At 30.1% G+C, this 14,688-nt stretch overlaps 1 protein-coding gene across 1 annotated transcript; it reads left to right on the plus strand.

The window, feature by feature from the left end:
- Positions 1–2,623, plus strand: LOC8258889 (RHOMBOID-like protein 1). The gene is made up of 6 exons (XM_048370186.1): positions 1–582; positions 689–852; positions 1,445–1,608; positions 1,715–1,974; positions 2,103–2,229; positions 2,344–2,623. Exons 1-6 carry the CDS (start codon positions 242–244, stop codon positions 2,464–2,466), a joined length of 1,179 nt encoding a protein of 392 aa, XP_048226143.1. The 5' UTR covers positions 1–241; the 3' UTR covers positions 2,467–2,623.
- Positions 2,624–14,688: the final 12,065 nt, after the last annotated feature.

Below are 14,688 nucleotides of genomic sequence, written 5' to 3' on the forward strand. Positions count from 1 at the left end.
TTTGAAAAAGAAAAGGAACGATATCCTATAATCCTCTTTCCTGACGTATTTGCCGTCTGAACTTGCGGTGACTCTGTCGTTCAAGCAATCCAGTTGGTGAAAAAACAGTTGACAAACCGCCCACGTTTCATGACTAACAAGCATTCTTTCCGTTCACATTCTTGAGTTTTTCGCCTTTGTACCCATCTTCTTTATCTAATTTTTTTTATATCACTTCAACTAAAAGAACAGAGGTTCAGCAATGGAGGAGAAGGATCATCGTCCTCCTTCTTCTCAGACATCGCAGGTCCAAATCAGGATGAATGGGTACAACGCAGTGCACCCAGTTGAGATAGACACACCACCTCAATTACCATCATCTACTCAAAGTCCACTCGTCTACACCCAAGTTAAGCATCATTCCAAGAAATGGAAGCCTTGGATTATACCTTCTTTTGTTATTGCCAACATAGTTATGTTCGTTATTACCATGTATGTTAATAACTGCCCCAAGAACTCTGTTTCTTGTGTTGCTAGTTTCCTTGGGAGGTTCTCCTTTCAGCCCTTTAAGGAGAACCCACTTCTTGGCCCTTCTTCTAACACGTAAGTTGTTTGTTTCCTTTTTTTTTTTTCTTCTAATAATGTTTTATCTCTTCAGTTCCTTTTATTTTGTTTGATTTGTGAATTGATGGGTCGTTAATTGGTTTAGGCTGCAGAAATTAGGAGCTTTAGATGTGAATAAAGTGGTTGATGAACACCAAGGATGGCGTCTTATCTCTTGCAATTGGTTGCATGCAGGGGTTTTTCATTTGTTGGCTAATATGTTAAGTCTTTTAGTTATTGGCATTCGGCTTGAGCAGGAATTTGGATTTGGTATGTTTTTCCTAATTTCTTTTGCCTCCATATTCTCATATCCTCTATTTGGAACCACCAAACATTCTTACATCTTTAAGCTTCATCATCTGGTAAATCATGTCATAATACATCTTCAATGGATTCTCATGTGTACAAGTTGTATGGTTTTACTTGTTTTCTTTAACCAAGTTTTTTTATTATTTCAAGTTGCAGGATATGATCATTTCTTAAGAAATAAATAATCTGTCATAATAAGTTAGTTTACTAGATATTATCATAATAGAAACACTTCAAAGGGAATAATGAGAGGGAAGGAGCCTATTAAGAAGTCATCTGATGGGAGGTTGATTTCATAGGGTAATTATAAATTTAGAAAGTTAAGTACGACTAGAAAATATCAAATGGTGGATTTTTGGTTTTTTTTTTTTTTTTGATGGACTAGAAAATATCAAATAACCTGAGGCTTGCAGTGTACTTTGATGGGCAATTCTGTCCGAACCTACAGCAATCCATATGCCTGTTATGGCAGTTTGCTTTTTGTATCATGATGTTTGCTTTGCCACTGATAAAATTTTGCTATATCATATTTTCTTAATGATCAATTTTCCAGTTAAAATTGGATTGCTATATGTCATCTCTGGATTTGGTGGGAGTCTGATGTCATCTCTTTTCATTCAAACAAATATATCTGTTGGTGCTTCTGGTGCACTGTTTGGGTTGCTCGGGGCCATGCTTTCTGAACTCATCACTAATTGGACAATATATACTAATAAGGTACTTGCTACTTCACTTGTAATTGAGTTGTTCCTTTCCAGAATATTGGTGCCTTCCTTCCTTGCAATATCGGTCTCAATTTCCTTACAATTATGTGTAAGTTCAGGTAGCAGCTTTCGTTACTCTCTTGATCATCATCGCAATAAATCTAGCAGTGGGAATTCTACCACATGTCGACAACTTTGCCCACATTGGAGGATTTCTTTCTGGTTTTCTCCTCGGGTTTGTGTTTCTGATCCGTCCACAGTTTGGATGGGTTAGCCAAAGATATGTTCCTCCTGGATACTCTCCAGCATCAGTTAAACCCAAATTCAAGGCGTACCAGCGCATCTTGTGGATCATTTCTCTTATTGTCGTGGTTGCTGGGTAAGCACGTTCATCTTTCGTAGCAAATTCTGTTTCTTGTTAATTAGGCATGTGCCTGCTGGACATGGTGACATCTGGATTCCACTTGTGACCTTAAGAAGCTGAAGCTGAAGCTGACTTTGTGCTAGGTTAACTCTCGGGCTGGTTTTGCTTCTCCGAGGAGTCGATGCAAATGATCACTGTTCGTGGTGTCACTACTTGTCTTGTGTACCCACTTCACGATGGAGCTGCAATACTGAGCCTGCTTCCTGCTTGGTAAGTTACTGTTAAGATTGCTAAACTTCATATGCTGAATCAAACTATAGTTCTTGATACCCATAAGTTGCCATAATATTTATGCTGTACATGTGTGTCTGTCTTTGGGGGCAGTCTTCCCAGATGGGCAGCCAGCTAAACGTGACATGCACAACCAACGGAAAATCCAGCGTATACAGATTGCCAGACGCAACAAATTCCCAAATCGAGGGATTGTGCACTCAGCTTTGCCGTTGATATATATATATATACGGACGGAATTTTCATGTGGCGCACCGGTTATGTGTACAACTCTTTTTGGTTCATTGGCTATTCCCTTGATTTCTTTCTTGTGTAATTATTACATTTTGTTCTACAGTATCCAAGTTTATATAAAAAATAAAAATTAAAAACAGTTGATTTTGATTTTTAAAGGTAAGACTGATATAGAAAAAAAAAAAAATGAAATGACGTAATTTCAGCGAATGAGTCTTTTTTACACCGGTGAATTCGGTTGATGGGAAGTCCAAAAACTGCTACTTTTTAAGGAAATTCAAAGACAGAATTATTGTTTCTAATATTTTAGATGATTATTAATTATTGTTGTTAAGACTTTTAGATGATTTTTTTAAAAAATAACTTAATTATATTCTAACATTTGAGGTCAACACACAAAATTCATCTCTGGATTAATGAAGTATATTATGTGAATATATTTGAACGTTAACTAGGTTCTTTTTTTTTTTTTTTCCTCAATCAAACCGGGAAAAGTTGGTATTAATAAAGTCAATAGACCAAAAATAATACATTTTCACGGGAAAACAAATTCAGAATAATTTAAAAATATAAATAACAGACGGGCCTAAAGAGCCCAAAAGATTATTGCCTGGGCTGATAAGATTAAATGTTATCTTTTTTGCAAACAGGTTTGCCAATTGTTATAATAACCGGAGTCCATGAACACGTGTAGCGAAGGTTTTGCAAAATACGCATTTTATTAAAGATAAAAAGAAAAAATATTGGCCATTTGAAAGAGAGTGACAGAAAATTCCATAATTCCAGCAAAGAAAACACCTAACCTACATCGCAAGTGTCCAAGAAAACGATGGCCTCTTCACTTTTCTTTTAAATTATACCGTTTTTAATTTTTTTTAAATTAATAATAAAATAAATTTATAAAATTTTATATTAAAAATTTTATATTTATAGAAATTAGTTAGTCATTTATTTATGTGTTATACAACTGTTATAATTATTTTACTATCACTATTTAATTTTTTTTTTATTTTAGCATGTGAAATTATTCATGAGATTTTTATTTTTTAGATTATAATAAAATGAATTCACAATTAATATTTTTAAAAATAATATTTTAAATATATTTATGAAAGCTACTCGTTTAACCCCTTATTGTACGACTGCCATAATTATTTTAAATATAAATAATAATATAAATTAAATTTATATATCAAATTAAATAGATATTTTAATATTTCATAATTAACCAAAGTATTTAAAAATAATAATAAATTAAATATTTTTAATGTTTTTATTAGTTTTTTCATATTTACATAAAAATTATTAATAAATTAATATAAGAACAATAAAATTATATATAAACTTGAATTCTATGTGTCAGTAATAAGTATATGTATCAAAATTAAAAATTATATGTGTTAAAATATAATAATACATGTCAAATTTTTTTTATTAGACTGCATATATATTAATTTTATTTATTTATTTACATGTACTAAAATGTTCATTTTCTGTACGTATAATATCCATTAGATATAATATTTTATAATAATTAATTTCTTATAATTAAATATTCATTATGGTTAATGTTCATGTTCATTATCTAGTACTGCAATATTCATTGTTTGTATATATATAATGTTCATCAATATTCTCAAATAAAAATATTGACTATTTATAAAAGTTTTTATTGTTTTTGTGATGCATATTGAAATTTTTTTATAACATTTATCATTTATAGACATAATATTTATTAGTTTGTCAACAGACATTCGTCATTGATGAAAATTATACTACTAATTTATTCAAATAAACTTATATAATATAGACATAATATAAATCGTCATTACATAGTTGGTAAACAAAAAAATATCAAACTAAATTTATACTACAAGCATTTATATTGTGGTATACATATCTTTTTAATAAAATTAAATTAAAATAATAAACATTCAATATATTATTTAATGAAAATAAATTATTTTTTAACAAAAAGTTGCATCAACGTCTAATGCACGTCAATATTTAATGCATGTGTAAAATTTACAATATAAAATTTTATATAAGTAAAGCGATGGCGGATGGACCCCTAAATCCATAAAGCTACATGCATAAGGGTCCATTTTATAATTTGCATATAAATCCTAATTGTTATAATATGGATCCGAGTCTATAACACACGTGTGGTATAATTTATTTCTAAAATGTGTGATGCATTTTATTTTTAAAGTGTATAGCGCGGGAACTTTTGTCCTCCTTCTTCATTATTTCTTAATTTTTTAAATTATAATAAAATAATTTATAAAAATTAATATTATATTAAAAATTATACATAAATTTAAATTCTATGTGTCAATAACAAGTACAAGTGTAAAAATTAAAATCATATGTATTAGAATATAGTAACACATGTCAAAAAGCTTTTATTAGACTATATACATATTAATATATTTTATTCATTTACGTGTATTCAAATGTTCATTTTTCAGATGTATAATGTCCATTAGATGTAATATTCTATAATAATTAATTTTTTTATATTGAAATATTCATTATCTGAACTTAATATTCATTATTATTAATGTTTATGTTCATTTTATTTGATGTATTATTCATCAATGTTAATATTAATATTTATTATCTGGTACTGCAATGTTCATTGTCTGTATCTATAATATTTATCAATATTCTCAAATAAAAATATTAATTATTTATGAAAGCTCTATTGTTTTTGTGATGCATGTTGAAATTTTTTTATGATTGATATAAACTTTTATTATTTGTAGACATAATATTTATTAGTTTGTCAATAGATATACGACGTTAATGAAAATCATATCACTAATATATATATAACATAAATTGTTCTCATACAATTGGTAAATAAAAAAAATTAAACTAAAATTACATTATAAATATTTATATTATAGTACATATATCTTTTTAACAATATTAAATTAATAAATAAGAGACATTTTATGTTTAAACAATGAACATTCAACACATGTTTAATGAATATAAGTTAATAAATATTTAATATAAAATTAATCAACATAAATTATTTTTTCAAGAAAAAAATATACATCAACGTCTAACCCCATTAACATAAAATTTTTTATAAACAAAACGGTGGCGAATGAACTCTTGGATTCACAAAACTATATAAACAGGAGTCCATTTTATGATTTTCATAGGTTTACGGCTCGATTTAGTCTCACTCTTGTTATTGCAGCAAATTATAAGATGGAGGTTAGCCTATATAGTTATTTTGAATTGTAAGCATGTGTGGGGATAAAATTCACTCTTTTAATTTTTCTTTTTAAAATTATATGTGTGGGGTTTTATTTTCGCTTCTTTAATATTTATGTTTTGAATTGTAACATATATTTATTTTATTATTTTTTTAAATTATATATAAGGAGACTTTTGACCTTGCTTTTTTAATATTTTTTTTAAATTATAATAAAATAAATTTATAAAAATTAATACTATATTAAAAAATTATATATTTATAAAAACTATTCATTTATATGATTGTCGTAATTATTTTGATTATAAATTATAATCAAACTAATTATTTCTCATTATCATCTTCAATTCTAATTCAATTCAATTTGACTCATTCTAATTCTATAATTTTTATACATATTAAATTTTGAGCTAAATTTTTTATATGTGTCACTATTTTGAAGATTTTTATTTTCACATGTGTACTTATTTTTAAAATATTGAATCTTTATTTTTTAAATTATGATAACATAAATTTAAAAATTTAATATTATAGTAAAATAATATATTAAATAATTTTTTATATATTTATGAAAACTAGTCGTTTATCCGCATGTGATTACAGTCGCAATTATTTTGATTATAAATAATAATATAAATTAAATTATATATAAAAAATTAAATATATTTTATAATATTTTTAATAATAATAATAATAATAATAAATTAAATATTTTTAATATCTTTCTTATCTTTTATATTTTAAGATTTTATTAGTACAATAATATAAAAATTATCAATAAATTAAAAGAAAAAACTATAAAATTATACATAAACTTAAATTCTATATGTCGATGATAAGTACACATGTTAAAATAAAAATTTATGTGTCAAAGTATAGTAACACATATGAAAATGTCTTAATTTGACGAGGGATATATTGATTATTTTGTTTATTTACATGTTCTAAATGTTCATTATCTATATATATAATGCTTATTGGATGTAATATCTTATAATTATTAATTTTTTTATATTTAAATATTCATATTATCCGTGAACTTAATATTTATTGCGGTTAATATTTATGTATTATTAAGTAGTGTTAATATTAATATACATTGCATGTATATATAATGTTCATCAATATTTTCAAATAAAATATTAATTATTTATGAAAGTCTTTATTATTTTTATGATGCATATTGAAATATTTTTGTAATTGACATAAACATTCATTATTAATAGGTATAATATTTATTAATTTATTAATATATATGTATTATTAGTTTATTCAAACAGACATATATGTAGTATAGATATAATTTAAATCATCACTGCAGTTAGTAAACAAAAAAAAACATCCAGTTTAAGTTATACTAGAAATATTTAAATTTTATTACACGTATCTTTCTAATAAAATAAAATTAATAAATAATGAATATTTAATATTTAAATAATAAACATATAATACATATTTAATAAAAATAAATTAATTAACATTTAATGCAAATTTAATAAACATAAATTATTTCAAAAAAATGCATCAATAGGCTCGTCGGCATCTCTTACCAACGCGTACCTAAATTGTACTCCATAATTAGTGTGATATTACTAGTGCTAAAACGGCATGAAGAGGTGTCTGTACAACCTCCACCAGGCTAAACAAAAGCAAAATCAAACAAAATTTATTTATTAAAATGATCTCTCTATGGTTTCGAGGAGGCTTCTTGCTAATAGAATGTTGAAATTTGTAATCAGCTTCAGGATTATGGTTTTCTACAGTGTTCATTGCCTTTTTATAAAAGAGTACATATGGTTCATTCTTAGCTTTGTCAGTTCTGCGTAGATAATGCTTTAGTTACAGGTACTTATAAAAAGTAAAATAAAAAAGGTGAAACAATTTACATTTTTATCAAAAACATTTAGCATGCTCCATATTTTGCAAGAGGGAACTTAAGTAAATCAATGGAGGTAAGCGTTAGATATTTTTGCAGGATGCTAGCCTTCTTGGAGCCAAACCTACTGTTACACAATTGCCTAAAAGGGTTGCACTTTACATCTACTAGATTTTTATAGATTGGAAGGTTGCTCTATTTAAATTTGACTCGTCCTGATATCACTCACACTGTTCAGCAACTTAGCCAATTTGTTCAGTCTTCTACCGCAGCTCATTGGGAAGTAGCTCTTCATGTCCTCAGATACCTGACCGGAACGGAATTCCTTCTCGAGATTTATTTTTCTCTGCTCATAATAATTTTATCCTTTGATGCTGATTGGGCAACTTGCAAAAGACACACTCCCAAGTCACTCGCAGGTTATTATATTTTTCTTGGTCCTCCATTAATTTCATGGAAAAGCAAGAAACTTTCCACTATTGGCAGTTCATCAGCAGAGGCACAATAGCAATTTAGCTACCACCGTTAGTGAGCTGCAATGGATGCATTATATAGTGTAGGAGTTTTCCTTTGCCAGTTCCTTTTTGGTGCAACAATCTAGCTGCTTTACATATTAATCTGATTCTTATGAGCGCCCGAAGCACTTAGAAGTCAATTGTCACCTCGTGCACGACAAGTATAAAGCTGGTTTTGTTCCACCAAAACATGTTTTTACAGAATTCTAGCTTGCAGATGTGTTTATCTAGCCTTGTTGGTCCTCAATTTCATTCAATCGTTTCCAAGTTGGGCTTCGTAATGATAGATTTTCATCACTCCCAAGCTCCAACTGGCATCGGTATATCGGTCTGAGACTTGTATAAATAAGTCATCGTGTACATGGTGCTCTTCACATGGAATACACAGAAAATTTCCAATTTCTATTTCAATTTTCTCTGGTATTTTGCGTATGTTATGATATGATCAAATTATAACATGTGTATATAACTTGATCTAGTGAATAAGTTACATATTTCTTAGTGAAGTTATAAGTTTAAATCCTACTTTTTCATGCAGTAGTCATATTTTCTTAGTTGCTAATGTAATTGCTGCTGAATTTTTATAGTAATGAAGTTATTTAGAGTTAAGAAAAAGTATGATTATACCTGAACCAACTCAAATATGTAAAATTAAAACTCAACTCATTTATTTACTTAAAAAGTAGCTTAGGCTCAACTAATTTAATTTTATGTGCTTTTTGAATCGAAAATTATTATTTATAATTTAGATTATATTTAGTTCAGATGTTTGATGCAGCTGATAGTTGTTTCTCACTAAACAATTATATTAAAACATTTGGTAAAGACTTAAAAACAACATTTGATAGTTGATTTAATTCCAATTAATTATTAATTTTATCAGCTGATAGTTGATTTATTTATTTATTTGAACACTATTATCCTTATTAACACTTGTTAATAATAATTTACTTTAAGTCGATCTCATATAATTAAATTTTTTATATTTTATAATAAATAATTATTATCTTGAAACTATTCTTAATAGTTAATAATTATAATATTTATAATTATGGAATTTGAAATTAGAAATTTTTATTAGTATAATTTAAATTTAAAATTTTATTTTTAAACTAATTTTTATAAATAATTTTAATAATAAATACAATTGAGCTAAAAAATTAACTATAATATTTTTAATTATTATAAGTTATTTTTATTAATTTATATAATTGAATATAATATAATATAATACATTTAACGATAAATTATACCCACAATGGTCATTTAATATACTTACAGTAACCGTTAATAAAATTTTACCAAACGGTTTAATTTATTAGCCATCAACTACCAATTATTAGCTATCAACTACCAGCTGTATTAATCAGCCAAACATACAAACTCTTAGTATAACTAGCAGATAGATAAAAATGTAAAGAAACCGAAACAACTCACAACAATAGATATGATTGATTTGATCGATATCCTATGAGAAGTACCCTAAATTGGAAACTATAAAAAATAATATGATAATTCTTTTGCTATTTTTTTGAACACAAGGCAACCACGAATGTATTATAATAAGAATTACGATGCGATTACATAGCCGAAAAAACCGAATGAGCAACTTTATGAGCCTCTCGATTATAGTTTCTTGGAACAAAATGAAAGAAAACATTTGAAAAACAAGAACTAAATCGAAAAATATCTTGAAAAATAGCATCAGCTTTAGCAGGGGGAGACTAAACTCGATTTGCCACCTGTATCGCTGCTAAAACATCACCTTCAAAGATAATCTTACTCCAACCTTGAATAGAAGCCCATTTAATAGCTTCTCTCAAAGCCAAGCTTTCAAGAATGAAAGGAGAATTAAGAGGACCAGTAGGGTGACCCAACAAACCCAACAAGGAACTCCTCTAATCAAAGATGGCAACACCAACACTCCCATTATTAGAAAAACAATCAGCAGCAACATCAAAATTAATTATTACATCAAAACTCCGAGAAGGTATGGTAGGGGAGGACATTTTAACCGAGGGGGAATTGAGAAGGGGGCAGTTACTTGTGGAATTAAATTCATGGAGATCCTCCAAGGCTTTAGAGATAGATTGAGGAGGCAACCGAAAGTTGTTCTTGAAAAAAACTTCATTTTTGTCCTTCCAAATATAGATAAATTGTCCAACTGGTATCCATTCTTTGGACCATATTTCAAATTGATACCAATACTTTAATTTGAATTTAATTGGTATCTAAACTACACGAAAAATATATCAATTTAGAGCAGCTCTCCAATTTTCGGCCAATTGATGCTGATTTGGCAATCTGATGAAGTATATTCCGTTTGATTCTCCACCTCAGCATGTGCCATATCATAAAATTTAGTCAAATCAGCCAGCGAGTCCTACTCCTTAACTTCCCCTAATGACATGGCACATGCTGAGGTGGAGAATCAAATGGAATATACCTTATCAGATTGCCAAATCTGCATCAATTGGCCGAAAATTGGAAAGCTGCCCTAAATTGATATACTTTCGTGTAGTTTGGGTACCAATTAGATTCAAATTAAAGTATTGATATCAATTTAAAATATGGTCCATAGGATTGGTACTAGTTGGGCAATTTACCCTCCAAATACACTAGAGTAGAAAGGCAGCCCTTTAAAGGCTATTCCCAAAAGGGTCCATAGCACTTAAGTCTTGTACAATTTCATTCCAACAATTAATAAAATCAGTACTTTGGAGTCTAGAAGAGTATAAACCTAATAAAAGAGGCATGAACACAGTCCACGAACAAATGTTTAGAAGATTCAATTTGACCATACCTTTTACAAGAGTCATTGCAGTTGAGCCTGTTTTTGAGTAGAGAACCCGTTGGCAGAGAGTTTGAAAAGATCTTCTATAAAAAAACCTTCAATATGGAACCTTCAACTTCTAGAGATGTTTCCACTAGAAGATATTTTGTGGAAAGGCATTTCTAGTAGTACTTTGGAAGAGCTCGAGTCCTATTCTATAACCTGATTTACAGTGTAGGATCCCGATTTATGATGGACCCATATTCGATCATCTCTTATGTCTGAATATAAAATCAGAATTTTAAGAATACAATCCGCTTATGAGTCTATGAAGGCACTTATGACCCTTGAAACATTCCATCTCTTAATGGTTTGGTCAATAAAGTCAGCAACAATGAGCTCATGCCTATTCCAGCTTGTTTTTATTTGAGCCTTAATGTCATATGACCCGATCTGTGGGCCCGTGATCGGTACTAGGGAATGGGTAGGCGTAAGGCCACCGAATCCCCCAGTAAGCCCGACACTCACTAACTCAAATAAATCTCATCTAATATTATTGACGTCACAATTTATCTTAATTGTTAAATTTTACATATTTAATTCAGTATGCCAGAAGAATTAGGCAAGACCCGAAAACTATAATAATTTACAACTGACAAGTCTATTATTTCTACTGCAGAGAATCTAAGATTTTACAATTTAACATACCAAATCAAACACATCACTCGATGATGAAGGAGTCGGGTTGCTTGATAAGAACTGCAGGAAAACTAACAAACACAGATATGAAAAATAGTAAAATTGAGACTGTCAGTCTCGAGAGTGAGTTAAAATCATATATCCCAAAAATAATTTCAAACACTTCAATAACACATTTATTTAATTTGAAATAATTATTAAGTTATGCAACAATATTCGTGTCATGCCATGCTTAAATAAAAGTAAAACTATAATCTTCACATACAATCGGACGGGGTACCACAACAGAACCCTACTCTCAACACTAACATCTCGACTAATCTCAACACTAACATCTCGACTCTCTCATTTTAACAGAACTGGCGCCCAGAGAGCGAAGCTCGACCAGGGTCCTTAAATCCAATTCAACCACTTAATTATCACTAACACTCTTAGCCTTTCGGCCCTCTTACTCTAATAAGACTGACGCCTAGAGAGCAAAGCTCGACCAGGGTCCTTAATTCCAGTATGGTCACTTAGGTTCCAAATAAGCCAGCGCCCAGAGAGCAATGCTCTACCAGGGACCTTTACTCCGGCAAACACACTTTACTAAGCCTAGAGAGCGATGCTCGACCAGGGTAAGTCCTAAACTTTTCTTTTTAAATTTACCATTTTACCCTTTTTCCATCGCTCTCGGATTTATACCGGTGCACTCATCAAAATACTATGTTCTACTGTCGTCCCGTCCCGTCTCGAGTCAACACAAAATCGATAAAAATCGTAATGCGGAAAAAATGAAACATATATAAACAGTATATAACTAAATAAATCAAATATTAATCATTTAATTAGAGATATCGCATAAAATATTAGCATGACATACGTAAGCAGATATATGACTTTAACTCACAGTTTTGACGACCTCCTAGCTCTGCTTCGATGCCTCGGGTGGAGCGAGTCGAACTGACGGATTTATTTAATCACGAAAAAATAATTTATCAATAACGCCTCGGTAAATTCTACCGAAAATTTCGCAAAACCTCCCCTACAATACGGACATGTACCCCCTGTAAAACTGGTCCAGGACCTGCCAAAAAACACTTCAAATATTCAACAATTCATTTTAACGGGAGTCGAGTCCCCGAGACTTCACTAATTTCTCGACTCCGCCACACATCATAAAACACAACCTAAGGCAGGCAGTCCGACAAACAAATATTTTAACACACAATATTTTCAACACAACTCAATAAACATATAACTTTACCAAAGAATTCTAAAATCAATGGGTCAGAGAATTACCGAGACGCTTGATCGCTCGGTCGACTTGCCTCCAGCCGCCGGAGTCCGATCGACGATCCGAACATACCAACAGACTCGAAACGACGTGCTGATGACGATTCCCTCTTCGATCTTCAGATCCGACCCCCAATCATCCGGAGGGATTTACGGATGATCTCGGCCGTCGATTTGTATCCGGAGTCCGATCGCCACGAAACCGGTGCCATTGCGAAGCTTTAGCTAAGGGGAGTCCGAATATGTCATTTGATTATCCAAAGCTCGCCGGAAAAGCTCGAAAATGTGGTTGTCATCCACTTTCTTTCTCCACCGCAAACTTCCATCTCCGACCATCATTTGCATCACCACTGCCGCCAAAAGGAAGCTCTCACCACTGAATCACGGCCACGGGAACGCACGACGCGCAAGGAAGTTTCCGCCTTCCTCCTCGTGCGCCGCCACCATCGCTCACGTGCCGCCCGGTCGGGCACCAACGACAATAGCTCTAGTTTCCTTTTCCCCCGCCTTCTCTCTCTCCCCGATCTCTTTCCTCTTATCTTCTTCTCCATATCGACATTTAGTCCCTGAACTTTACATCCTTACCATTTAGTCCCTCAACTTTTTTAATTACAACAATTTCGTCCTGTAAAATTTTCAATTAACCCTTAAACTTTTCTTTAGGTTTTCAATTAAGCCCCTAACTATTTAATTTGGGCCAAAATAGAATTATTGAAAATACACAATTACATATTTACCATTGCTTTTAAATTTAAAATTACCAAAAAGCCCTTGCCGACAATATTTAATTATAAAAATACCAAACATATAAATTTTCATTAAAACCCCATATTAATAAAATTATGCTTTTAATCTTTATTCCAAAATAAATTGTCAATTTAGTCCTAACACACAATTAATTTAATAAATCAATTTGCTAAATATTTTCAATTAAAATTTTACACCATCAGCTAATTAAATGTCCTTTTCTCCAAAAATTCTTTTATAAAAAATATCCTTTACAAACTCTTCCATAACTCTCAAATATAATTTAATTTATATAAATTCATTTGGGAAAAAATTTGAATAACAAAAAATATAATTTATTTTTCAAATAATTTACTTAATTAATTTCTTAAAAATTAAACTAATTGGATATAGAAAATAACTCTTTTATTTGTCTAGCATTAAAATTTCCATTAAATCATTCCAAATTAAACCAAATAAAAATTAAATTAAATTAATTTAAATAAAAATTTATTTATTAATTATTATTATTATTATCATTATTAAAAAAAAATTCCGGACACTTAAAAGGAAACTGGGAAGGAATCCAAGCATCTTCAAGAACCCTGATGGATTTACCATTTTTAACCTGCCATCGTGATCCCTAAGTAATCATCTTTTGGCCGTAATGATACTAGACTAAGCCCATGAGGGATTTGAGTGCACAAGAGCAATTAAGACATCAGAGGCAGGAAAATATTTACTTTTACGTACTCTTGCTAATAGGGAATTAGGGAAGGAGATAATTCGCCATAGTTGTTTTGCCAACAAAGTAAGGTTAAGTCCTTGGAGATCTTTAAATCCCAGACCCCTAACTTGCTTACTTTTGCACAATTTTTTCCAGGAAATCCAATGTGTTTTTCTCTCTTCCCTTTGTTGATCCCACCAAAAATTAAAGATCGGACTACTTACTTCCTTACAATGTGAAATTGGAAGTTTAAAGCAACTCATTATAAAGATAGAAATGGCATAAGCAACCGCTTTAATTAGGACTTCTTTACCAGTCATCGAAAGAAGTTTTTCCTTCCATCCTATAATTCTTTTGCCAATTTTGGACTCAAGATCGATG

The sequence above is a fragment of the Ricinus communis genome, chromosome 10 (assembly GCF_019578655.1).
Source record: "Ricinus communis isolate WT05 ecotype wild-type chromosome 10, ASM1957865v1, whole genome shotgun sequence".
Classification (NCBI taxonomy): Eukaryota; Viridiplantae; Streptophyta; class Magnoliopsida; order Malpighiales; family Euphorbiaceae; genus Ricinus; species Ricinus communis.

What these genes read in the sequence shown, in the direction of transcription:
- LOC8258889 (XM_048370186.1), top strand. Translation starts at nt 242, where the DNA reads ATGGAGGAGAAGGATCATCGTCCTCCTTCTTCTCAGACATCGCAGGTC. An exon ending in CTTATTGTCGTGGTTGCTGG is followed by an intron (nt 1,975 to 2,102) that starts GTAAGCACGTTC and finishes ACTTTGTGCTAG; the next exon opens with GTTAACTCTCGGGCTGGTTT. An exon ending in CTGAGCCTGCTTCCTGCTTG is followed by an intron (nt 2,230 to 2,343) that starts GTAAGTTACTGT and finishes CTTTGGGGGCAG; the next exon opens with TCTTCCCAGATGGGCAGCCA.